Raw genomic sequence first — 24561 nt, 5'->3', positions numbered from 1 at the left:
TGGAGACAGTTTCAGGCTGCTCTGTGAACCCTCCTGCTTACTCGGGGTTCAGACTTAGTCCTAATTTAATCCATGTGCGGCAGCTGCAGCCTGCCTCCATCCTGAACCCCGGAGACTCTGCCCCAATTCTGCCCCCCCGATCCTCCCCTGCATCCCCCCCACCCACATCATTCCCTCTTCCTGCAGGACTTCACTCTGATGCCACCGGTGGGGTCTGACCCTCTGACTGAGGGTTGAAGGTCACTTTTAGTCTCTTCTGTGCTTTGTTTTTCTACAAAGTGTTTTCATTTTGTCTATCTGCCTTCCCCACTGCAGTGTCGTCTCCCTGGGCTATGGGGTTTCAGCCGTTTGGTTCACTGCTCTATTCCCAGTGCATAACTGTCCTGGGCACATCATCAGCAATCAATATACATTTGCTGAATGATTAAATAAGTGTATGGATTATGTTGACCAACTTCTTGGTGTTTGGATAAATGAAATGTATTGACAACGGAAGTATTTTCCCTAAATGGTAAAAATTTCAATATAATTAAGGTTGGTGTTCAAATACTTTTGTGTAACAGTTTCTTAAAATCGTGGTAGAAATTAAATGTAACTTAACTTAATATACAACAAGTATTTTTGAAAGAACTCCTCAGAAAATGAAAACAAGGTTTTTCTATAATTTTAAATTTATCATAAGCCATCTAATTTGCAGAGGGAAATCAGTGCTAATCTATGGAAATGTCTTATTAAATATTTCTTTGTTGAATTTAGCATTTTGGTCTTCATGCAGATATTAGGATTGCCTTTAGATTATTCCAGTAAGATTTATAATAAATTTTTTTCTACCAAATATTCCTTCAAGGGCACAAGAGATAAATTTCTACTTCTAAGAACTCTAAGACAAAGGAGCTGCTCAGATATATTTTTAAGCTCATGTGTTTTATCCTAAACATTTATGAAAAATTTATAGGTTATTCCATAATAAACCTGTGCTTATTTTATTTTTTTAAAGATTTATTTGAGAGAGAGAGAGATAGTGAGAGAGAACATGAGCAGGGGGTGGGGGCAGAAGGAGAGGGAGAAGCAGACTACCCCCTGAGCAAGGAGCCCAATGTGGGACTCGATCCCAGGACCCTGAGATCATGACCTGAGCCGAAGGCAGACGCTTAATGGACTGAGCCACCCAGGCGCCCTAGGGCTTATTTTAATATAAAAATAATTTTGCCTATTAGTTACCATCTGCATAAAAACAATGTTTGCTACTACCCCACTGGGTTGTTTTGCAAGATACTATTAATGATCATTAACTTCAGAAATTTCTCCTGAATTAAAGAGACTTGCCTTTCCATATTGGATTCTACAGTTTAATGTGACAATACTTTGGAGATTGGAACTCACAAAAATGTGGGTATGCATGTCGACAGACCTCCTTCTCCATCCCACCCACTACCACTCCTTGAGGAGAGGAGTCTAGAGTGCAGGAAGTAGGTGGTGTTGGGCAGGACATTTCAATGAACTCAGCTGCTTGAGAAACATGGAGTCTGAAGAGGCTCTGACCCACCAGTGACCCATTTTACTCCTTCAGGAAGATGCACGCTGGGGAGGAAGACAGCCGATGCTCTGCTTGTCAAGATCCTGTGATTCCCATCATGCAAACGTAAACCAGGGTCTGAGCCAACTCAGGGCTCTAACATCCGATTCTCTGGGTTCATCTCTCGGATTTCGTGTTCGTTGCCAGGACCTTGCCATGGGCTATAAAGTTTTATGTTCAGTGTGAACTAAGACTGTTCAGCGCTGAACACCAGATCCAGTAAATACGCCGCTAGTAGGAGCAAAGAACTTGTGTATCCCACCCAGATTTCTCTTTTTCCTGATGAAGAAAAATGAAACTTACCTTGAGGTTGGAAGCGCAGACAAACCAGACCCTCTGCCCAGCAGAGTAGCCTCAAAGTCACTTTCTACTTCACTTAATGTTTTTCTAACAAGATGAGTATTCAGAGCATAGATTTTTATTATCATCATCACCTTTTTCTCGTCGTATTCAATATGCCGAGAAAGACTGAAGGCAAGTTCCTTTAGGGGAGCCACTCTCATCCAGTGATGTGATGTGCCAAAGGGCTCGGGGTGTATAGCAGCCATGGTGTGGGTGTCCGTCCTCACATTCTGCCCAGAGGTGTAGGCTGGTCTGTGCAGAATGCTTCAAGATATCTTTGGAGGACATTAATATGCATCCTACAACCGTGTCAGTAGGGTATCTTTTTCAGCTCGGCTGCTTCTTATTAACCCAGAGCTGATTGAGCCCCAGCTAAACAGCGGGACTTTCTGCGAGTACGTGGGCTTCATCTTCTCAGGCAATTTTGCAAACTGACCTTGAGGGAATCTTCAAGCAGATTTCATGGGCTTGTTTGAGTGTGCTTTTCATTACTCTCCTTATACAAGATCTCTCTGTCTCTCTTTTGTTGCAAAAAAATCCTGATGATTTCCTTTCAAAATTTGCATGATTGGTTTTTAAATATCCATCAAAAGCAGAGCAGTTCTTGCAGCTAAGCGTGTGCAGGTGAGACACCACGGTTTAGGCTTATTTGCATCTCTGCAATAACAAAAGCTGTATTTTCAGTATGGACTGAAATGTCTAGTTAAATTGTCCTGGTTTTAAGTAGGGGTGCGTGTCACCCGGGGGTGGGGGTTCACGTGGGAGTCTCAGGCGCATTGCCATCAGGTACGCCACTTGATGATTTCAGGTGTTCTGAATTTCTCTAATTGAGCTTTTTTTAAAAAAAATTTACTGCTTTTATACTTATAATTCAAAATTCCTGTTTTTATCTGTTTACATGTTCCCAGTTGAACATAAAATTTTTAAAAAGCTTTGCAAGAATGGATGGCCATTCTGTGTGGCACCCAAAGGCTGGATGAAAACCAGCCCCCTCATGGGAAAGGTGAGAACAGATGAGAATTCTTGTAAGTTTAATGTAGAGACTGAAGAACCTCAGTGAGGTTTGTGGGGCACCCGAGTTGGGAACATTGGATTTAGCATGAAACCAGTAGGTCTAGGACTTTGGGTCTGCTCCAGAGCTGTGCTGGCTGTTCAGCCATAAGAAGTAAGTGTTCTTGGGATGCTTGGGTGGCTCAGTTGGTGAAGTGTCTGCCTTCGACCCAGGTCATGATCTCGGTCCTGGGATGGAGTCCCCCATCGGGCTCCCTGCTCAGTGGGGAGTCTGCTTCTCCCTCTGTCCCTCCCCCTGCTCATGCTCTCTCTCTCTCTGTGTCAAATAAATAAATAAATAAAATCTTTAAAAAAAGTATTCTTTGCCACTTTGAGAAAAAAAGGAAAAATGAAAGAAAGCTTGAAATTGAGCCAAAGTGATATTTTATCAGAATTCCTAAAATTACCAACTGTTTAAAAAATAAATGTAATTTTATAGACTTTGAATTTGAGGCAAATGTTTGCGCCTCTCCTGTGACCCTTGATGAGCTGGGAGTGAGTGTCCCCGGCTGGCCCCGCTGGGTCAGTTTGCCTCTCCTACACCATTCGTCATGAGTTAGATTCTATCACCTCTTCCGCTAGTCTTGTTTTGCATTATTAATCTTTATGGGATTAAAAATATGGACATCTGTTAAATGGTGCTGCAGGTCATGGGATGCAGTGTGGGGTGTTGAAAGGGCTTAGCTGTGTCATCGAGCTGAGTTTAAATCCTTGCCCCACGTCCATAGTTTCGAGGAGTCTGTTCCCACATCTGTAACATGGAGATTGTTGGTTGGTGGGACGCCATCTTCGTGATGCTGAGAAGGACCTTCCCTTCTGTAGCTGACGTAGTCACTCTCAGCAAGAGGCTCGGGTGCTGTGTTCTCCCTGCGCCATGCAGACCGGGCCCCTCGGGTGCTCGCCCCCCAGCACGACCACCTGCAGGCCCACCATCGTCCAGAGTCGGTTGTGATTCGGGGCTGGGGACCCTGCAACGCTGGACCAGGCGATGGGCTGCATCCAAAGGCAGCCTTTTGAGCAAGGATGGTGGTGAGGAAATCCTGCCTTGCTGATGTTGTTTTCTCAGCCCCTGGGACGGTGGCGAAGGACTAACCCCTTCCATGACCGAGCAGGCCTGGGGACAGTAGCGCAAGTGAAATTCTAAAAGATGGTGCTGTTTGGTGTTTCTGGACAGAATCTGTGACCTTGTCTCCAATGGCCTCACTGAGGTGCGCTGACTTTGACTCTAAGTCCCCTCACTGGACACATCATGCCCCTGGACTCTAACATGGTCCCAGGGATGTGAGGACGGGTGACACGGGCTGACACAGTTGATCTTGGACCTGCTGCCTGAGGGCCACTCATACTCCTGTGGCAGCAGAGAGGTGGCTCTCAGCATGGGGTCTAGGATCTTGGGCATAGGCTCTCACATATAAAGGAAGGCCTGCGGTGTAATAAAGCGGGGACCTGGGTGGTCAGCCAGCCCCCAGCCCGCAGGTTGTTCCCAGAGCAGCAGAGAGTCGGTGAGTCTAAGAGACAAAGGGAATGGATGTGGAGGTGTCTTCTTCAACACTTGCTCAGTTGTTCTCACTCCCAGCCGCATGGGGCACTATTATCACCCTGATTTTATAATTTAGAACAATTTGAGAATCCTGGGAATAAATCTTAGGCCCGAGTCTGAGCCACAACACTGAACACCTCTTTTATTTTCCTCTTTCTCTCTCAGGTGATATGGCCCAAGACTGAAGCCAGCCAGCCCTGCTCCTTCCCAGGAAAGCTATTCCCGCTTCCTGAAGACATCTGCCTGGGGTTGCAGGGCGGCCTCCGGCAGTCCCTTCAGGATGCTGTCCTGCCCAAGCAAGGGAATCCCCCTCTGCATGCGCTGTTTCCTCCAGGCCTCTGGTGAGGCTCATTCTCAGGAACCAGGAAAGGGTCTGTGATGTGGAGACCAGTGGTCACCATAGGCATTCCCCTCCAAAATGCCGAGATCAGGACTCGATCCTTCCCAGTGTACAGAACGTGATGGATTTCAAAGCGCTTCCTGGCCATGTGACTCTTGATCCTTACAACCGGCTGTGTGCCGGGCGACCTAGGAGTTGGCCGTCCCCATTTTGCTGTGGGGACACTGAGGCTCCGGAGGTCTGGTGCTATGGACACAGGCAGTGTGGGAAGTAGGATAGATGCTCAGTGCTTGCTGGATTACCTTGTTGCCTCTGAGATGTGCCTTCTGAATCCCTTGTGCGAGGGGGGCACGGGGACCCCGAGTCCTGCAAGCACTCGGGGCAGCCTGTGGGCCTGCGCTGTCCACCCTCCATGTTACTGCTCCTGACCCAGCTGCCCTTCATCAGAGGTGCTGCCCGCGGAGCGGAGCGGGACGGGTATGTCATCCTGTTGGGCCCGCGCGTGATGGTTCCCTCAGTCACTGTGATGGTGTGACCCGGTTCTGTGCTGTGTCCTGTTCTGCGTCCACCTCAGAATGCTGCCCATTCCTACATTCAGGATGCACGGTAACCTTCCTCTCTTTTAAAGTTTTGTGTTATTGTAATTTTGCTCGCTAAATCGTAAATATTTAAGCCAGCGGCCAACATGGGTAAAATCTGCCAGAGTTAGGACACATGGGGCTGGCCGATGAGAGGGCACTGGTTGCGTGTCTATGGGGACGGAGTTTTCTTACCGCTGAGGAGGGGCTGGTTGTGTCGGTACGAGGCTGGCAGCTGGCCGATGTCCTCGGTCCGGAGGCTCATGACCCGGGAGAGGTGGCCGGTGTGGTGCAGACTGCCCACGATGATGCTGTGCAGGTACACAGGCTCAATGAAGTGGCAGAGCAGTGCACCCTGCAGTCCCAGCACGTTCCACCTGCAAGGAGAGGGCGTCAGTGCGGGGCTCACCTGCGCGGGCAGGCCCCCCCGAGTGGCCTCCCTCCCCACCCACCTGGGGGCGGGCTGTGCGCAGCCCCGGTCCCTGCCTTCCCGCCCTGTGGCTGTGCCGCCCGACCCAGCAGAGAGGCCACCAGCTCGGGCAGCTCCAGTTCTGAGCCCCTAACTGCCGTGCGCGCCGCTGACGGGGGCCCTGCATTTCCTTTTCTAGAAGATGACTTGTTAGATGGAGTGGAAGCTATATATTCTCGCAGGGACTTGAAATTAAAAAAAAAAAAAAGACACTCTGTCCCCAAAACGAATCTAAATTTTCCTTTACGTTAGCTGGGAAATATCAGAAATGGAGTTTATTTCAGTTTAGGGAAGAATACTTTCTTCTTCTTTTGTCCTCAGCAGTTAGAACAACCTGCTGTGTCATTAAATGACATTAATAAGTGACCCTGTTTTGCTCCGAGGAAGATTTTGATTTTAGAAGCCCAGATCCCACATGAAGGACAGGGCCGTCCTTCTCTGAAAGAAATAGAGCCCTGGGCAAGTGTTTTTCTTCTGCAAGCAAAGATGACAGCAGCATTTTAAGATTGTTTTTGCCCCTAAACTTGGGTGGTACAAGGTTACATCCATCTGTTTGAGGCAACATTTCGTGGTTTCCACTGTAAATAACGTGTTTAAAACCCAGCCTCCATCAGCAGCGAACATTATGCAGCTAATTTCTTACATCATTGTTCTTTTCATTAATTAACGTTTCTCCGCTGTTAGGGCAATCATTGTGGTGCTTCCATGCCGTACATTTCTTTTCATGATTAATAAGGAACCATTATATTTCCCTTTCCTGAAGCAGTCAATTAACACAGAATGCTTTCCATTAATTACTGAATGTTTAAAACCAGCATGCCCTACCTGGAGAGCAATCTGCTCTGCGAACTGGCAACACCGATTGCTTTAAAAAGTTCTCTTTAAATTTTATTCCGAAAACACAAACAATTTAGCTGGTGATATTAATTTGCCTCAGAAGCATTGCGGTGAATGGGAGACATGTTTTAATCTCATGCAAGAAAAGGCAACCATCTGGCGGGGGAGAATCGAGAGAGCGAGTCTCCTACCCTCTCCACAAACGCAGGTCATTAAAGTAATGTGTTCATCTACATAAAACTCAAACGGAATATAAAAGGTAATATTTATATACAAACAATTTAGTCCTACAATTTGAACAGTCATTGGTTTTATGAAACATTTACTTTAGTCTATCAGATTTGCATAACTTCACTTAAAAAGTAATTATGGTCATTTCTGTAAGTCACCTCATTTCTTTCAGAAAGGACTGAAACTGCTGTCCTTTGGAGATTTATATATATATGATTTTACCAAAGTAAATGTCAAAAAGTTTTGAAGGAGTGGACTTCCTGAAAGCAACACAAGAACTTCGCACTGGTTATAGGGACCCGTCACTTGGTGATACGCCCCCACCCAGACTTTCGCTCGCACCCGACGGTATCAGCTGACAGGCCAACTGGGGCGCTCAGGAGGCTGCCTGTCCCTCACTTCTCACTGATGAAGTACAGAATTTCAACAAAATCCCGGAGAGGACTTTTTTGGTATGTGAGCTTTTTGTGGAAGGAACGCCTGTGTTTTTGAGTGGTGATTGAGGGATTGGGTTCCTTCCCTTAAATCTGAGACCAGTATTTCTAGGCAGTACTAAAAAGTGAAGAAAAACCCAATAAAGTCACTTCCTCTAGTATTTTGGATACCTCCTTGTTGGATTTGAAGAAACTGGGAAATTATGCCAAGAAAAAGAGAAAGAGCAAGTTAGCGGTAAGTCTGTTTCACTATGAAAGTGTTTGGTATTGGTTTTTAAGTGCACACTTGATTACTGGCAGACATGCAGGCTTCCTTGTGTTTGCACGTGTGGGTGAACACAGGTGCTCTTGCAGCGAAAGTCACGGACGCAGTCAGTCTGCAGGGACGATGCTAAGTTACCGTCAGTGGCCAAGGGCTCTGTGGTGCAGGCAGCCCAGGTGCGTCTATTCTATCTCTGACCATTAGTGAAGTGTGACTTAAAATCAGAGAAATGGACATTTCCCCCATCGATAACAAAGCACTTGCCCGAAGTATGCCAAGTCTTGAACAATAAAATTAGTATTCCCAGAAGAGACAGCGCTGTTCTTTAGGCCATTCAGGTGTTGGCTTTGAACAAAACTTCTGGAACGTATTTGAGTGGTTCTGATTCTGTGGGATTGTCTAAAAACAAATAACTTCTATATCTGGCTTCCTCTTAATAACCTTTATAATAAAGAGAAAATCAATCTTCTCCTTGTCTGGCTATAGGAGTTTAAACTTATTCAGCTAACATGATCAATAAAACCAAATGTCTTCCTGAATATAAACTGGTGAATTTTCAGTGTTTGGGATTGAATGAAAATACCTCTCCTTTTGTTCAAACAGCTGATATTTCTGCAATGTTGACAGAGAAAAAAAAAAATCCCATGTCTGGTTTTCAATACAGATAATCCCTTAATAAATATATTTCTGTCTGTCAATCACGGAAATACCAAAGATAAGTGGAGGAGAGATCTTGGAGAAAAGCTGCCTTTCTTTAACCAAGGGATGCAGTCTCCTTGCTCAGTTTGAATCTTGGCCTCTAAGGATGAGCAGAAATAGTCACAGGGTGAGCCCTACCTCAGATGGCCACTACCAGTGTGCCCCTGGCACATAAGACAGGGACAGCGATTCCCATTATATGTTTTGGACAGTTGGGGTTCTTGCTTATTGTTTTTGCCACCTTGATGTGGCCCTTCAGGGTGATGTAACTCTCCTAAATTACAGTGAAGTCTATGGTACAGTCTTCAAGTGCCATCAAAATATATACTTACTTGGCATAGAAACAGTCACCTAGATCAATGGAACAGAATAGAGCCCAGAAATAAACCCATGCTTATATGGTCAATTAATGTACAATAAAGGATCTAAGAATATACAATGGGGCAAGGACCGTCTCTTCAACAAATGGTGTTGGGAAAACCGGACAGCCATATGCAGAAGAATGAAACTGGACCTTTTTCTCACACCATACACAAAAATAAACTTGAAATGGATTAAAGACTTGAATGTAGGACCTGGAATCAGGTCTTACATTTGTGATAACTTGGATGAATCTTGAAGGTATTATCCTAAGTGAAATAAGTCAGACAGAGAAAGACAAATACTGTATGATCTCACTTCTAAGTGAAATATAGAAAAGCTGAACTCATAGAAACAGAGTAGTAGAGTGGTTACCAGGGGCTGAAGGGCGTGGGGGAACTAGGGAGATGTTGGCTAAAGCATACGAATTTTCAGTTATAAGAAAGATTAGTTTGGGTATCAAATTATAGCATGGAGACTATATTTAATAATTATTATATACTTGAAAATTGCTAGGAGTAGATCTTGAAGGTTCTCACCACAAAAAAGAAATGGTAACTATGTGACCTGCTGGTGGTGTTAGCTAAAGCTTTGGTGGTAATCATGTTGCAATATGTAAATGTATCAGCAACACTTTCTACACAAACTTACATAATACTCTATGTCATTTACATCTCCATAAAGTGGGTGGGGATACATACTTACTTCACTTTTTTCTTCATCTGTAGGAAGATTTGCCCATTATCTGAAAGTATAGCCATACCCAACTGGGAAAAATCCCATCTGTGCTCCATCTGTGAAGTCCAAACTGGGGGGCAGGAGGCATGATAGAGACCCAGTGTTCCCCATTCTGCCAGAATGACTCCAGCGTTGCAGCCTAGGAGTGGTTTCCAGCTTTGGTGCACTTTGGGCTCATGTGGGGGGCTCTGAGAATCTTTCGGTGCCAAGTCCCCCCAGACTCTGATGTCGTGGGTCCAGGGTGCAGCCCGGCACCCACCTTTCCAATGCCGCAAATGATTCTGATGTGAGCCAGGGCGAGAACCTTCTGCTGTAAGGCAGTCGGCACAGATTTTGGAGTCAGAAACTCAAGTCAAATCCCAGTCCTGACACCAGTTAGCTGTGTTCCCTTTGACCACTTTGCTGCTACCCTGGACAACAGTCTATGGCAGTGGTCCTCAAAGTGTGGTGCCTGGACCAGCTGTATCTGCATCACCTGAGACTTGATAGAGATGCACACTCTGGGCCCCACCTCAGACCTACTGAGTCAGAAACTTAGGGTTGGCAGAGGGAGGTTCAACAAGCCTTCCAGGTGATTCTCATGCTGCTGAACTTAGAATGGTGGGTCTCCATGCTGAGTGTGTGGGTCATAATAGTAGTATCTGCTTCTGCAGTCATTTCAAAGGTCTGCAGGAGAGGATTTAATCTCCTACCGGTCTGGGGGTTGATACCTCCCCCCTGCATAGCTTCCCCTATCCCCAGTCTCAAACCTTCTTCTCCCACCTTTTGACCAAGATGGGTAATCATGCCAAGTCAGAGACATTCCCGCACAAATGGCCCATCCCATTTCTAGTCTGCTGATGGGGCCCCTCCAAACAAAAGAGAAGGACCAGACCATTAACCCTTTTACTCAGTAATTTTACTGAGTGAGATACTGAAAGATATACTCTCAGTAAAATGGCGGGACATATGGACAAGCAGAGTCACTAGAGAATTGTTTGCTGTTGCAAAGCAAGCAAAACAAAATGAAGAGCCTGAAATCATCTAATGGCCTCTTACTAGGTTTTGGTTAAATAAATTATGGTCTGTTTGTGGAAGAGTGTGGATACGGCCGCCCGCAGCCTGCCTGACCATGGGGGGCATGGTCACCTTCTTCGTCTGCACCGCTCTCTCTCCTGACTGCTCTCCTGCTGGCCCCCTCTGCTCGTTCGCCTCAGAGGCCATAGGCCAGTCGAGGTGGGGTGCTCACCATTGCCGTGGAAACCACGTGTGCTGTCCCCCTACCCTCGCTCACGCTGCCACCTTGTTTGGGATCCCAGCCAAGCAGTCCATGAAGGGGAACCCGGTCTCAGCGCACGGCTTGGCTGAGCTCCTAGCTGACAGTTGACACCCAACTGGCCAGCCGTGTGAGCGTGCCGTCCAGAAAGTGGCCCCCGGTCCCAGGGGCTGCCTGAGCGGATGCCATGCAGAGCTTAAATGAGATGCCTGATCAAACCCGCACACATGGAAGGTGTGCACACAGAACACGTGGTTTGTTTCAGGCCACTACATTTTGGGACGGTTGTTATTTACAGTGGACGACTGTCGTGGAGTCCACTGCCTTCTCTGAGGTGACTTTTGGCTACTGGTAACTCTTCGGGATGTCCGTGTATGTCGTGGCGATCATAGTCCCCTGGACGTTGGCAGTGACTACAGAAGCTGGGGGCACAGGTGCCCTGGCGGTTGGGTTGGGGTCAGAACGATGTCCTGCCACTTCTGGTTATTTTCAGCTGAAAGAAATTACTTCTGCTTAACACACTGTCTCATCTCTGTTCTTCGAAGCCTACCTGGGAAGTGTCCTCTCTTGGCCCGACATTTCTGGTTGCATCTGCCCCTGACAGACTGTTACAGTGTAACGGTCCGCGTCCTGCACGTGGGGGCTGCCGTTTCTAGGGTGCGTGGGTGGAGGTCCCCCCATCGCCAGCTCCAGGCTCTGGCTGACTTTCAGAGCTCTCGGCCCCATGGCTCTCCTGAGAGGGGCTGCATTTGGCCTCTTGGTTCCTGGGGGACAAACATCACACAAAGTTACTCTAGGGAACGACTTTCATTCCTTTGGTGAAGATGGAAACCGTAAGGTAAAGCTCCGGCCACTGTGTGTGCCCCGCGGGCTCTTTCTGCCCAGACCTGCGCTCCAGACCATCTCTTCTTAAGTCCCCAGACACGGTTTCCTTCCCCTCGGTCCCGTCATCGGACCCCCACCACGTCCTGCCGACACCGTACCGTTCATGAGATGTCTGTGGCCTTGCCTCACGTGGCCACTTCACTGACCTCTTTGCTTTCCGTGGACCAATGTATCATCTCCTGTGGGGCCCACCAGACCTCCAGATGGTTTTGCAGAAACCGAGCTTCCCAGCCGTTTGCAGAGTCTGGGGCTGGACAGCAGGGCGCTATGCAGATCTGTGTTGCTTTAGGTACAAGCAATGAGGCGCCAGTACAGAGTGTCGTTGATTGTTGCCACTCTTTTTGTACTGGATACGTGTTACTGATTTTATCACTGGAGAGTCTGTAAGACTGGGTGCAGTCTTTGGTACAGGAAGCATAGCAGGATTATTACACCATCCTTGGATGAGCATCCTGGAAGGACCTGTTTTAAAAGGACCTGTATTTCGAGAATGGAAAAATGAGCAACACTTTCACTTGAGTTCCATAGAGCTGGTAACATTCAAACACAGGACGACCACAGTAGATCGGGGGGCTGGTGGTGGAGAGGTGAGAGTCGCAGCCCACGGCTGCAGTCAGAAGGAGAAAGTCACTCTTCACCGTCTGAAATCCAAATTTAGAAGTCAGACAGTGCCTTACTCCCTGGAGAAGAGCTATAATTTTTTACAGTTCATCTTTATGGAGAAAGTTTTAGTCCGTTCATTTAAAGACACATTGCAATCAATAATCAAGCTCAGGTACTTAAAATTAGAAACCATATCTAAAGGAACATTAGTTCCAGAAGATTTAGATTTTTATGTGCGACTCAAATTTGATTCTTAGAGGCAAAGGCAGAGAGCACTGCTTTGGTTTCCCCTCCTTCCAGGAGACTGTGTTCGCCCATGGGAGAGCATGGGGATGGGCGTCCCACAGTGGGAAAAGCAGATCCTGCATTCGGGAAAGTGCGCCAGGACAGTGCTGTTAGTGGCTGGCCCCTCCTTGTCTCACGGAGTGGCGCATCTGCTCTGTTTCATCTTTCTGAAGAAATATCGGAGTGCTCTTTGGTGCACTCAGTTTGTGGTGCTGAAGGTTGACTGTCACGGACGCCATGAAATGGCTCCATCTCTGTCCTGACGCTCAGTCTTCACCAGGGAGATATTGGTGGTTGCGTTGTGGGAATTGATTTTACTATGACTTTATCTGGTTCTGTAATTTTCCAAAGACTACACAAGTTGGGCTAAGCGAGCACCACCTCTTACCTGGTTGTACTGGTCTCCTGGGGCCACGACGGCACACACCACAAACGGGGGCTTGAAATGATAGTCACGAATTTTCTCAAGGTCCCGAAGACCAGAGTCTGAGGTCAAGGTGTGGGCAGGACTGTGCTTTGTCCGGAGGCTCTGGGAAAGCTGGACCAGGCCTTTCTCTGATCTTCGGGTGGCTGCTGGCTGGCCTTCCCTGGTGTTCCTTGGCGTGTAGACACGTCACCTCCTTGTCCCTGGGTCCCCTCTCTCTCTTACAAGGATACACGTGGCTGCATTCGGAGCCAACTGGAATCCTCCTTCGTGCTTAGCTGAGCGCCCACACGTAAGGGCATTTTTGCAGGATTTGGCTGTGAGGACATGGACATACCATTTCGGGGGCCCGGTGCATCTGCTGTGGCCCATTGGGAGATCCCACCCTGTCTCATTTACCCTCTACCATGGGTGGGCTCTGTGACCCACGTAGGGGAGCACATCCGGGTTCAGAGCTTTTGTGTGAGGACATCATGGGGTCCACCATTCACAGTAGCTCAGGTGGGAACATCTTGGATGCCCAGCAGCAGGGGGCCGTGCAGATGGATTTCTCCAAGACCTGAGCTCCACGGGCCCTGAAGGTGCCACGCACCGCGTGCTGTAGGGATTGCAAGCGCGCCGCCACCCAGTGAGGTCTGAGTATGGGAGGAGCAGACGGTGGCCGGCCGCTGTTGTCTGTCACTGCTGGGGTATCGCTAGTTGTTTCTTTTCTGCTTTCCACCTTTTTCTCGTATCTTGTATCCTGCAGGAATGGGGGAACCCCCATCCGCACGACTGCACTCTCTGAGCTCTTCTTCGGTGGGAGGGGCGGGACTGGTTGGTCTCTTGATTCTTGCTCAATTGCCGCCTGCGTCTGGAGGCAGCAGACCCACGGCATTGGGGCATCCCGGGTCGCCCACCGTGGGGAACCTCGCAGTTTGGTTTGGTTTTCGGTGCAAGGCCAGTTCACCCACAAGGGACTGACTCTCCCCGGCTGGACCACCAGGACTGGCTTTTATCTTCAAGACAGATTTCTGCAGAACCTACAGAGAAATGACTTCACTTTCAAAAGACTTTGATGACCCAAGAATTTTCCTGGTGACTGAGGACTCTGTTCCTAACAAAAGAGACCAGATTTTGTTTTGTGCTATGTTTAATGCCAAAATTATTTTTAGGGAGAAAAAATTTAGCCCGCGTGTCCCCACTCCGAGGCTCTGGGGTGTCTTTTCCCATCCACAGGCAGCAAAGAGCTCTCTGTGACGCAGGATGCTCTGTTTGGCTTCCCGGCTTTGGGCACCTCTGACCTCCCACTGCTCAGGACGCCCCAGGCACTGCTTCCAAACAGAGCCGAGCATGACCTCGGTCAGGCAGTGGAGGGAGCCACCCGCGTTCTGAACGAAGCCTTCAAGGACGCTGACTTGGAAAGCTGGGCTAACTCGGGCAGCGTGCCTCCCAGAGCACAGGCTTCTCAAGCTGCAGGTCCCACACCTTTGACAGGAGTTTAATGACAGTGACGTCGCCAAGCCGGCAGCTGCCGGTTCACCTTGGACAGTCCCCTTGACTTACTTAGGAAACCAGGTCTGCCTCTGTAGCTGGGGCCTCTGTCGGTGCTCTCTGTGTCCCGGCTCTGGCCTAGCCAGCTGCCCAGCCTGTGCTTTCTGCTCACTCTCCAAGTGTACCCGGTGCCACCCTGCACTGCCCCAGTTACCCTCCTGACTGTGGGCAGAGGGGCCTCGCAGTCCTGTCGGGCACAGGCACCTGCTGGCCCGGCCTCCCTCTCCCGTTCTCTTCTCTGCAGAGCAGGGCCACTGACAGGTGCTGGTGGAGAACCTCCCACGCTCCCGAGTCTGTTGTCCTGTCCCATGGCTGGACTTAGGTCCGTTGCTTCTGGGTGCCCGCTGAATGCCCCTTCATGTCTCAGAGTGGCTATGTGAGTGTCACGTCTGTGGGCGTCTGCCAAGCCCGGCAGTGTGTTCCGGAATCTCGAAGAGGGCCCGGGGCGTGCCCACGATTCGTGGAGACAGGTGGGCCGTCTCAAGGTGATGCAGGGCGGGGTCCTGTGAGCACTTCCACCTGTCACAGAGCCTCGGGTCCCAGAGGGGGCCGCTGAGATGGTGTTTCAGGTGGGTGGGGGACCAGGCTGGGTGACAGCCCCGAATCCTCCTCACGGGGGAGGAAAGTGGCCTGGGGCGAGAGAGCAGTACTTGAGATCTCCCACCTCTGCGTGAGGGCTGAGCCTCTCTTGTGATGAGAGCACTGCATGGTTCCCAGAGAGACAGAAGCTCTCCTGGAAGACACTGTACCACTGGCTGTTGAAGGGATTGATCTTTGTAGTGAGGCGCTTGTCTTCAGTGGGCGTCCCTGACTGCCGCAGTCTTTCGCCCGGCTCCCTGCTCCCCATGGACGGACCCACTGCTGCCTCAGCGCCGCGGGGGATGCCGGACGCCGAGGCCGGAGGGCCGAGAAGAGGAACTGGAAGGATACGAAGGAAATGTGAGGAATTATCCAATGGCTGGAATCCAGGAAGTTTGTTCACGATGTTTTATGGCTCATTTTAAACCACTGTAAAAATGTCAAGCTTTCTGTAACATGTTTTGCTGGAAACCTGTCTTTACACCATCTCACCAATGACGTTGTAAAATGATACCAATTGTTATTCATGAAATCGTACTCAGAACGTCTGTGGTGCTCTAATTTATATTGCGTGGGTGTCATTGATCCAAAAAGTGACACCTGTGTATTGCTTTTGATCTCTGGGAGGGAAATAATGGAGCTGTGTTGATTGTTCAGATCTTTGGATAGAGCCTGATCCCCTTCATTATTCACGGATATTGAGGGGGATTTGCAAAGAGAAATACAAATTTGTCTCATGGATGCGCTTTCTCTACCTTATTTAAAGATACAAGTTTATTCATTTATTTTCATCTAAATACATAGAAGTCACATGCGCTAGATGGTGAGGTCAGCTGCTCAAATAAAACTGCATCTGTTCATAGAGAAAGTTCACGTGGATGTGGCTTGTGGGTCCCAGCAGCATCTGGGATAAGACCCTTGGGTGGTCCCTTGGGAAGAGAGCCCGTAGTGAGTTGGCTCGGACGCCTCCCTATGGTTTACGGGCGGCACAGATAGGCCTTAGCTTTGGCAGCTGAGGGCAGAGTGAGGGCCTGGCAGAGGCTGCATCCCTGGGTCTGCCAAGCCGTCTCTGTGGGTCGTTGGAAGGAGGCAGGCCTTCAGTTTCTGGGTCCCACTGGGGCCCCTGTGCTGTGCCCCCCATGTGTGACGCCATGGCCGCAGAGCAGGTTCCGTTCGCCCAGCATTTCCTGCTCACCGATGGGATGCCCCTGTGTGTGCCGCGTGGGGGGCACAGAAGCTGAGCGTGTGGCGCCTCATTAGGGGGATGGTCAGCGAGTCCGGGACGGCCCCGTGTCTTCCCTGCCTTCTTCCCGCAGTGACTGCCATGAGTTTCTGGATATTCACTAACAACTGTCCTTAGCAGCCCCTGCCGGCACCCATCACCTGCTTCCTGCCTGCCTCACAAGCGTCCCCGCACAGATGCCAGGGTGCCTCCGTCCACCCGCCCACCTCTCTGCCTGTTTCTCCTGCGAGCACTGCTGTGGTGTGGCGCCCCAGGTTGGGGGGCAGACAGGGTGAGCAGGAAGAGTGGGCAGCCCCACGGGACCCACGGGTGACAGGTCGGCCTCCGAGGGGATGAGCTCGCCCGAGCGGGGTGGGCGGAAGCCAGATGCCCTCGGCGGTGGCTGGGGGTGAGCGCACATAGTTACCCCAGGGAATCTGGGTTAGAAAGGAAGCATGGAAGTGCCGGTGGAGGGATGCTGGGTTTAGGGGTTTCCTTTATAAGGTGAGGAGGACCAGCCGTGTGATGACCGCGTGGTCGGTTTCGGGCCAGCAGATGCTGGAACAAGAGGGAGACGAGGCTGGAGGCTCAGAGGAAGGTGAGAGCCGCAGGTGGGGGTGGATGCGAGGCGGCTGTCCCTGTTGTGGTGGGACGGGGAGGGTGGGACACCGCCGGGGCGCAGTGGGGGGAGTGGCCTGGTCTGCGCGCCTCCCGCCTCCACACACACGCCCGTTTGGCCTCCTGCCCTCGTGGGCTCGCTTTGTCCCTAGTGAGATGACACACACGTCACTTCTAGTCTCGGGGACTTGACCCGTGTGACTCTGACGTGTGCCGGTACAAAGGCCTGGATTTGTAGCGTCGGCCGACTTCCGTGCTGTAAACACCATCCCTGCGGCCAGTTTTGCGGGGCTGGCGTGAGGGCCCAGAGCACAGATTTGGGGCCGGGCCTGCAGTGGCTCAGCCTCTCGTGTACCTCTTGCATACGACACAAGACCAAACATAATAGTGCAATAGTCAGGAAGAGGTGGGTTTTGAGTATTTCTTGCCTTTATTTTTAATATAATTTATTTAGTGTATGTTATTTGACTCTTAATAACAACTGCGTTTAGCAGTCTGCTTTCCTAATGGCCTGACGACAGTGGGCTCTCGTGGCTGAGCTGGCTCCAGCAGCCGTGCGGGGATTGGGGAGCCAAGGGGGTCCTCCAGCACCTCCCGGCTCTTGGGAGGAGGACGTAACTCCCACATCTCTGTGCTCAGAGAGAAGACGGGGATGGGGGCAGGAGGAAGCGGGATGAGGGCTTGGAGGAGTGAGTGAGGGCGGCCCTGCGTGGCTCTCGGGGGCCCCACCGCCAGACGTGGGGACCAGAGCTCGGTGCATGGAGAGAGGCTGCCTGTGGGGCTGGAGTCCTTTACCTCCCCGGTCAGTCCAGGGAGAGAGAGCTGTCCTTCCGGCCCACCCCGAGCCAGGGCAGTCCCCACACATGCCCCGTCTTCCTCAAAGGCTGTCTAGAATCGTTCTCAACCAGGATACCGTTTGAGACCCCTGGAGAGATGCAAGGTGGGCTTTTGTTCCTCCAGATTTTGTGACTGACTTTGGTGCATACCTGCCCACAACAAGCGTCGCGTGGGGTCCGTATCCCGTGTTTAATTTGCTGTCTGTTGACGTGTAAGGTCCCACAGACAATGAAATCTCAGTGCGATAGCATGAATTCACTTCATTTTTCTAGGGACTGAGAGTTAATTTAGAAACCCAATGTGATCTTCGGGCATCAAGAGAATCTCCCTAAGGTGAAAATTGCCCCTTTTTTCCTGCTTCGTGAATAGATGAGAATATTAAAAAGGAGGGATGCATCTTCTTCTGAAAGATGAGCTGCTTGATGAGTCTGGGCCTTTCTCTTTGATGCAGAAATCAGTGCTTTGAGTTAGCGTCATTAGGCCGGCCTGTTGCCGCTGCAGGCCCGGGCAGCCGTAGCCAGGGAAGCGAACAGCCCCGCTGCTCCTGCAGCTGTTTGCCGAGTCCCTGGGAGCACTCGGTTTGCCCCTGAGCCCGACAAGCCTAAGGAGGCAGGGACCCCATGTGTGGGGCCTGCGGTGGCCTGGGGTCCCGACCCTGCCCTTGCCCTGCCTGCCCCTGACGGCCCCGCGCTCGGCCTCCCGGGGAGAACGCGGCATCTTGCTAGTGAGGGAGGCCGGGCAGCAAACACCTGCGGGGCAGGGGAGGTGCCGTTTGCGCAATAAATGGGCAGATAGTCCCACCTCATGGGAGTCCACGTGCCGGGGAACCACACCTGGGAGGGTGCACCTTACCGGGCCCCGTGGGGACACCCTGCCCTCTGCACCCCGCCTGGCCTCCAGGTCCATCCCCCGGACAGACTCTGACTCCGCTTGAGCCTCAGCGTCCCTCCTGCCTTAACCTCGCCCTCCTGTCCCCTCATCTCCGGTGAGTTCCAACCCCAAGCCCTTCCAGGCCGAGGATCTTGGGGGCAGCAATGTGGCTGGAAGTAGGGGTGGGGTGGGGGTTTTAGTTTATAGATTACAGATTAATACATGTATCCGAGGGTCCAGAAGAAGTTCTGACTCACTCTCAACAAAGCTTTCCACGGCCAGCGTGTTATTATTGGCACCCTCAGGGTGGGTTTGGAGCTGTGTACGGCTGTGTTGGGGCAAACTCCTGCTCACCAGGGGCCCTGGACGGTTTCCAGACCTAAGTGACAGGAATGCTCCCCAGTGGGGCTGGCGCATCTGGGGGAGCAGGGGAACGGGGTGGTGGTGGGGTCGTGAGCAAGGGGGCCTCTCCCTGAAGAGAAGGTGCCTTTGAGGGACACCCGCATGCCTTTTTGCAAATCCCTCGTCCTCCTGCCGGCTCCCCACCGAGACCCTTCAAGTGGGGGCTTTTGAGGTTCCTTCTAAGAAGAGATTCTCTTATGGCATGGGGAGGACTTGCACCCGGCTGACGGCACAGGTGGACATGTTTCCTGGAAGGCCCATCAGGCTTTAGGGAACAGGAAGAGGTCTGACGGGGGCACCCCACATCTGAGAGGTGAGGGTCCCTGGAGAGCTGCCCAAAGGATTGGTGGGCTCCTGATGGACCAGTGGGCCAGGTTGGTGGTGCTGGACATCCGAAGTGACCGAGGCCCGCTCTTCCATAGGAGCAGCCGGCCTGTGCTCAGTGGAGCTGGTGAAGTGGAGCGTGTGGCCCGCGAACTAGGATGAGCCCCCCCACAACGCCTTCCCCGTCCCGCCCTCACTCAGCCCCGCCAGGCCACCTGGGCGGAGGCAAGCAAGGGGGCTGTTACCTGGCGATCTTGTCCGTGCAGGACATGGTGACGAGCTGCTCACCCAGCAGGACGCCATCCCACGTCTGTACCGTGCTAGGGCCCCGGACGGGGACGGTCCCTTCCCCAGACTCGATCTTTGTGCGCAGGTGCCCGCGGAGCTTCCTGACGATGTGCTTCCTGCTGTTCACTAGGAGATAAGAGGTGGCTGTGAGCCTGCTGGTGCAGACACGTGAGTCCCCACCTGGAGCCGTGCGGGAGGAGGGCAGGTGCCCAGAAACATCTCCAGGGGCCCCAGCGGCACGTGGACAACTGCTGGGCTGGGGAAGCACAGATGAGTGCCCCAGCGGAGGGCAGGGGCTGCTGCAGGGCTGCGCTCCAGAGCGCCCCCTCTAGACCAGCCCCCGACTTCTCCGGAAGGGCCCGGCAGTCAGTGTCTGAGGCTCCGTGGTCACGTGGCCTCTGTCGCCGCTGCCAGAGCTCACGGCTGCACAGACAGCCCCGCGAGCGAGCGTGGCTGCGCTCCAAACCCTGTATTCGCGGACGCTGAGATGTGAGTCCCATGCCTTCCACGTGCTGGGAGATACTGCTCTTCGCACCTCTCTCAGCCATCTAAAGATAGTTCCTGGACCGTCTGGAAGGGCCGTGGGTGGGGTCTGGCCTGAGGGCCGTGGTCTGTAGACCCCAGTCGAGATTTTCCTCCTGGCTATATTGTTTTCTAGCTCCATGACCTCGGAAAGGTCACTCACGACCGCTGTGACACGGGTGTTGCACCCTAAACTAGGGCTAATAATGGTGCCTGCCTCCTGGGCTGTGGGGACGGATGAGGTCAGACATGCACAGTCAGCAGGGCATCCGCTCCCACCAGGGTCTATAGGACGAACAACGAAACACAGCCTTTGAACTGGTCCTTGTGGGCCCCTCATGCCTTCGTCCCATATACTCCTGCTTTCCTTCCCAGAGCCCCCTCAGCGCGTGCGCGCGCACCCCACACCCTACAGTTATTTGCAGAACTAGCACGAACAAAGGGAAGATTATCTTTATCCTTTCTTTCTTTAAAAGAGTTCTGCACGTTAAGTCTGGATTATATTGGAAAATGGAAATGGTTAAGTGCTTTGCATACAAATGTTATTTAATATAGTGATTCCAACATTTACATACGTATGCTGACATAGATGGATACTAAAGATACTTTCTTTAAAAGGTTTCTATTTAAGTTTTGAAGTTGTGGAAATAGGATTTCTGCCTTATTTATCCTTACTGAAGGCATCAAATAATAACGTGGATTTATATGTGCACCTTCTTTTACAGATTTCACAACAATTGACAGTATATTTTCTTTGTTTCTAGGAGCTGAAGTTCTTTTACTACATTTCTGTAGTCCCTAATGTCCATGTCTTAGGGAGAAAGATTGTTGTACTCCTTGCTGAACGTAAACTTGTAAAAGGGTTCAGGTTGCTTTTTGATCCTCACCAACCAGGTGCTTGATGAGATCCAATTTTGACTGATTTGTGAGTCATCCATAGAAAGAAGAACCAAGATGAGAGACTGAACCTGGGTATGCACAGCCAGAGATGCTCCATGATGGTGATGGTGAGAGTGCAAATCTCTATAGCTTTGAATGGCACCAGGATTCAGATGATGACAATGACGATGGTGGTGATGGTGATGATGGTCATGAGGATGATGGTGACAATGATGAAGATGATGATGTTGATGGTGCTAGTGATGATGGTGATGCTGGTGGTGATGATGGTGATGATGGTGATGGTGGTGATGATGGTGATGGTGGTGATGATGGTGATGAGGGTGGTGGTGATGATGATGGTGGTGAAGATGGTGATGATGGTGGTGGTGCTGATGGTGATGGAGGTGGTGGTGATGGTGATGATGGTCATGAGGACGATGGTGACAATGATGAAGATGATGAATTTGATGGTGCTGGTGATGATGGTGATGCTGGTGGTGATGATGGTGATGGTGGTGATGATGATGGTCATGAGGACGATGGTGACAATAATGATGAAGATGATGATGTTGATGGTGCTGGTGATGATGGTGATGCTGGTGGTGATGGTGGTGATAATGGTGATGGTGGTGATGATGGTGATGAGGGTGGTGGTGATGATGATGGTGGTGAAGATGGTGATGATGGTGGTGGTACTGATGGTGATGGAGGTGGTGGTGATGGTGATGATGGTGATAGTGATGATGGTGAAGATGATACAATGAACATAAAATAGTTCATATGACTCAAAAACCCTTGAATAAACCTTTGATTGGACCCGACTTTTTACACTGTCCAGGTGGGGTCTTACTGGTCTCATCAACCTCAGCACTGGGAGAGTGGAGGACCAGTACACCTCAGTTCCCACAGTTTGCCAGTGTCAGGGACTTGCCGTTCTATGTGGGGGATATTTTCTCAGGGAATATGGTACGTTTTGCCCTCTCTTTCTATTAATTATGGCATCCTTTTTGTTCTCCTGGTGCTTCAACTATCATGTCATTTTTCAGACCTGGAAGTTGCCTGTTACCTTGTAAGGCTTTTCTAAATTCCTACCCACTGCTTCTGCACAACTAACTTTCCATGAAGTAGACTCCATGACAACAGGGAGTCCTGGCTTGAATTAACAACCGGTCTGTAGGAGTTAACTCAAAGTTTTCAGGTGGATTAATTTTGCCTGAAGAGCCAGGTGCATGAGGCGCTCCTGAAACTTGTTTATTTTTGGAGGTGCTACTTCTCAGGCTGCCTTCCTTAGCATGCTCCCCGATGAGCGTGATCAGTCCGGTGGGGGCGGTGTTCTGAGTGCGGGTGATCGGTGGAGCCCATGTCCTCGGCTCTCCCTTGCCTAATTGTGAGAGGTGGGAGGGAGCTGAAGTTGGCACTTGAAGTAGCACAAACACCGGTCCAGCCAGAGGCCGCAGAGGACTGAGTCCACACAAGCTGCAGTGGGTCTGAGACATTGAAATATGCCGAGTGCATATAAATCCTCCCAAATCCAGGAGAATATTCTAATCTGCTAGTATTCCATGTCCCCAGACTCATCATTGTAGTGTTTATCAGTCTGAGACCTTTGAAGACAGGTGTGAAGAGACAGGAAGGGTGGTCATATGCTTTACAGGGTTGTTCAGGTGAATATTTTATTTTTAGGACAGAATCAGAAGCGGGTGGACAAAAACGGCAATTGCTGGCGTCCACCGAGGGAGCACAGCTGTGTCTGAGGAGTGATACATGGCTGCCACGATTGCTGTAGGGAAGGAGAGCCGGGAATGGGAGGAAAGGCCTCAGAACGGAAGACAGACAGTCTGTCTGAGCACCAGATAAACTTTTAATTTCCAGACCGTCTTCAGAAGGTGTGTGCACCCCGCAGGGAACACCTGTGATGCGCCCCGCTGTTTCCTGTCATGATGTCTACAGCATCCGTCCCGTGCGTCCTGTGGGACGTGGCGGCGGCGGCGGCGGCGGCGGCGGTGGGAGCTTGGAGGCCGTCTGGACACCTGCTCCCGCGGTGCACAGACCTTCGCATCCTGTGCCAGCATCAGGGACTCAGTAGGCAGACCTGAAGACGGGGCTGTCAGGACGCGTGCTTCAGACTTGGCTTTGTGGTTCTGGTCCAATCTCTTGAACTTCCCTAATGCACAATGAACGGAGTTGGCCTAGAATGTAGGAGGCATTTAGCACGTGTTCGTAAGCTACGACATCATATGCTCCTTCTCGTGGCACGTGGGGGAAGGTAGAGGGGAGAATTTTAACTACACTGTTAAATCTTGGAAAATGGCAGTAAGAACTGAATTTCTCAGGTTGTTTCAAAGACACACCACGAAAGTGGCATTTGCGTTAAGGATGCTGGTGAGTCAGAAGGAGGACAGTGGTTGTTCAGCCACAGTGACGTGCCCTGAGTCTTGTCAGGGCTCTCTTCCATGGAGGTTCCCCTCAGAGCAGTCTGGGGCCAGCCCAGGCCTGCCCAGAGCCACTCAGGACGTGGCATCATCCTTGTTGGTCCGGCCTCCTGGAATGAATGGAGCTGCTTCTGGTTGCCAAGACCAAGGACCTTCATGGGACAGCTCGTCCCCCCCGGTAAGAGCCTTGTACACCTGTCCCCCGAGCCTGCCTGGCCCTGCAGACACCGGACCAGACTCCTGCTATCCTGCCAGGAGATACACACCCAATCTGGGCAGGAGACTGTTTGGGGGGTTTTGAATCCAGTAGCTTGAAACATATCAGATTCTCAGAATCACTGGGGAAGTTTTAAGAGTAGCCCAGTGTACTCTCAACACATCAGAATCTCTGGCAGAGCAGGCAGCAGGGAACTGCGTCTGTGGAGACTTCCCGGCGGATCCTGATAGATGAGGCAGGTTCGGAGACAGCCCAGTGGAGCGCTTGCCTGCTGACGGGCAACACCCCCCAACTTCTCAGACCAATTGGTTTTGATTTCATTGTGAAAGACTCCAGGGAGGAAGAACTACTATCTATCTAGATGAGTATTTTTGAGGAAACAAATAAAGCGGGGGAATTTAGAATTTCTTGAGCCACAGGCATCCAAGGGAGGTGAGGCTGGTTCACAGCACCGCGCTCTGTGGTCTCTTAGACACGGACCAGGCCATAGGGAGTGTGGGGTCAGGGAAGTCGGGGAGCCTTTCGAGCGCCGGGACAGCTGGGGCCAGAGGTCCCTGGTGGACGGCCACTGTCTCTCCGCAGCTGGTGGGCAGTCAGGCGTTTGCTCTTAGAAACGCCAGGTCAGATACTGTTCCCTGCGGTGTGTGACGCGGGCTGTAGGGATGGTCTAGACCCCTGCACGGGATCTCCTTTCTCCGCTGCACGCAGTCTGTCGGAGGCCTGACTACAGATCTGCTGCATCACACGCCTGTGGAGGGTGTGCTTCTTCGCACGGGTGTCCTTGTGTGTGGGGGGGTGGAGAGCAGAGCCGTGGCGCACGTGGGCTGTGCAGAGCAGAGGAGGCTGAGAACAGAGGAGCGGACACAATGGGCACCCCGCAGGGGCTATGCTGGGTGGTGTGCAGGACCCGGGGAGGTCGTGGCTCCC

General features: G+C 51.1%; 1 protein-coding gene across 1 annotated transcript in view; it reads right to left on the bottom strand.

Moving 5' to 3' along the window:
* Positions 1-24561, bottom strand: part of ADARB2 (adenosine deaminase RNA specific B2 (inactive)) — a 126545-nt gene that overhangs the window by 9988 nt on the left and 91996 nt on the right. Inside the window, exons 7-8 of the mRNA XM_045870362.1 lie at positions 19539-19707; positions 5622-5803 (exon numbers count right to left, since the gene is read on the bottom strand). Of these exons, the coding sequence (XP_045726318.1) occupies positions 5622-5803; positions 19539-19707 (351 nt within the window). The remainder of the gene's footprint in view (positions 1-5621; positions 5804-19538; positions 19708-24561) is intronic.

The sequence above is a fragment of the Mirounga angustirostris genome, unplaced genomic scaffold (assembly GCF_029215605.1).
Source record: "Mirounga angustirostris isolate CCGP_5_RB_7025 unplaced genomic scaffold, mMirAng1.0.hap1 SCAF_5, whole genome shotgun sequence".
Classification (NCBI taxonomy): domain Eukaryota; kingdom Metazoa; phylum Chordata; class Mammalia; order Carnivora; family Phocidae; genus Mirounga; species Mirounga angustirostris.
This window is presented reverse-complemented; position numbering and strand designations above follow the sequence as displayed.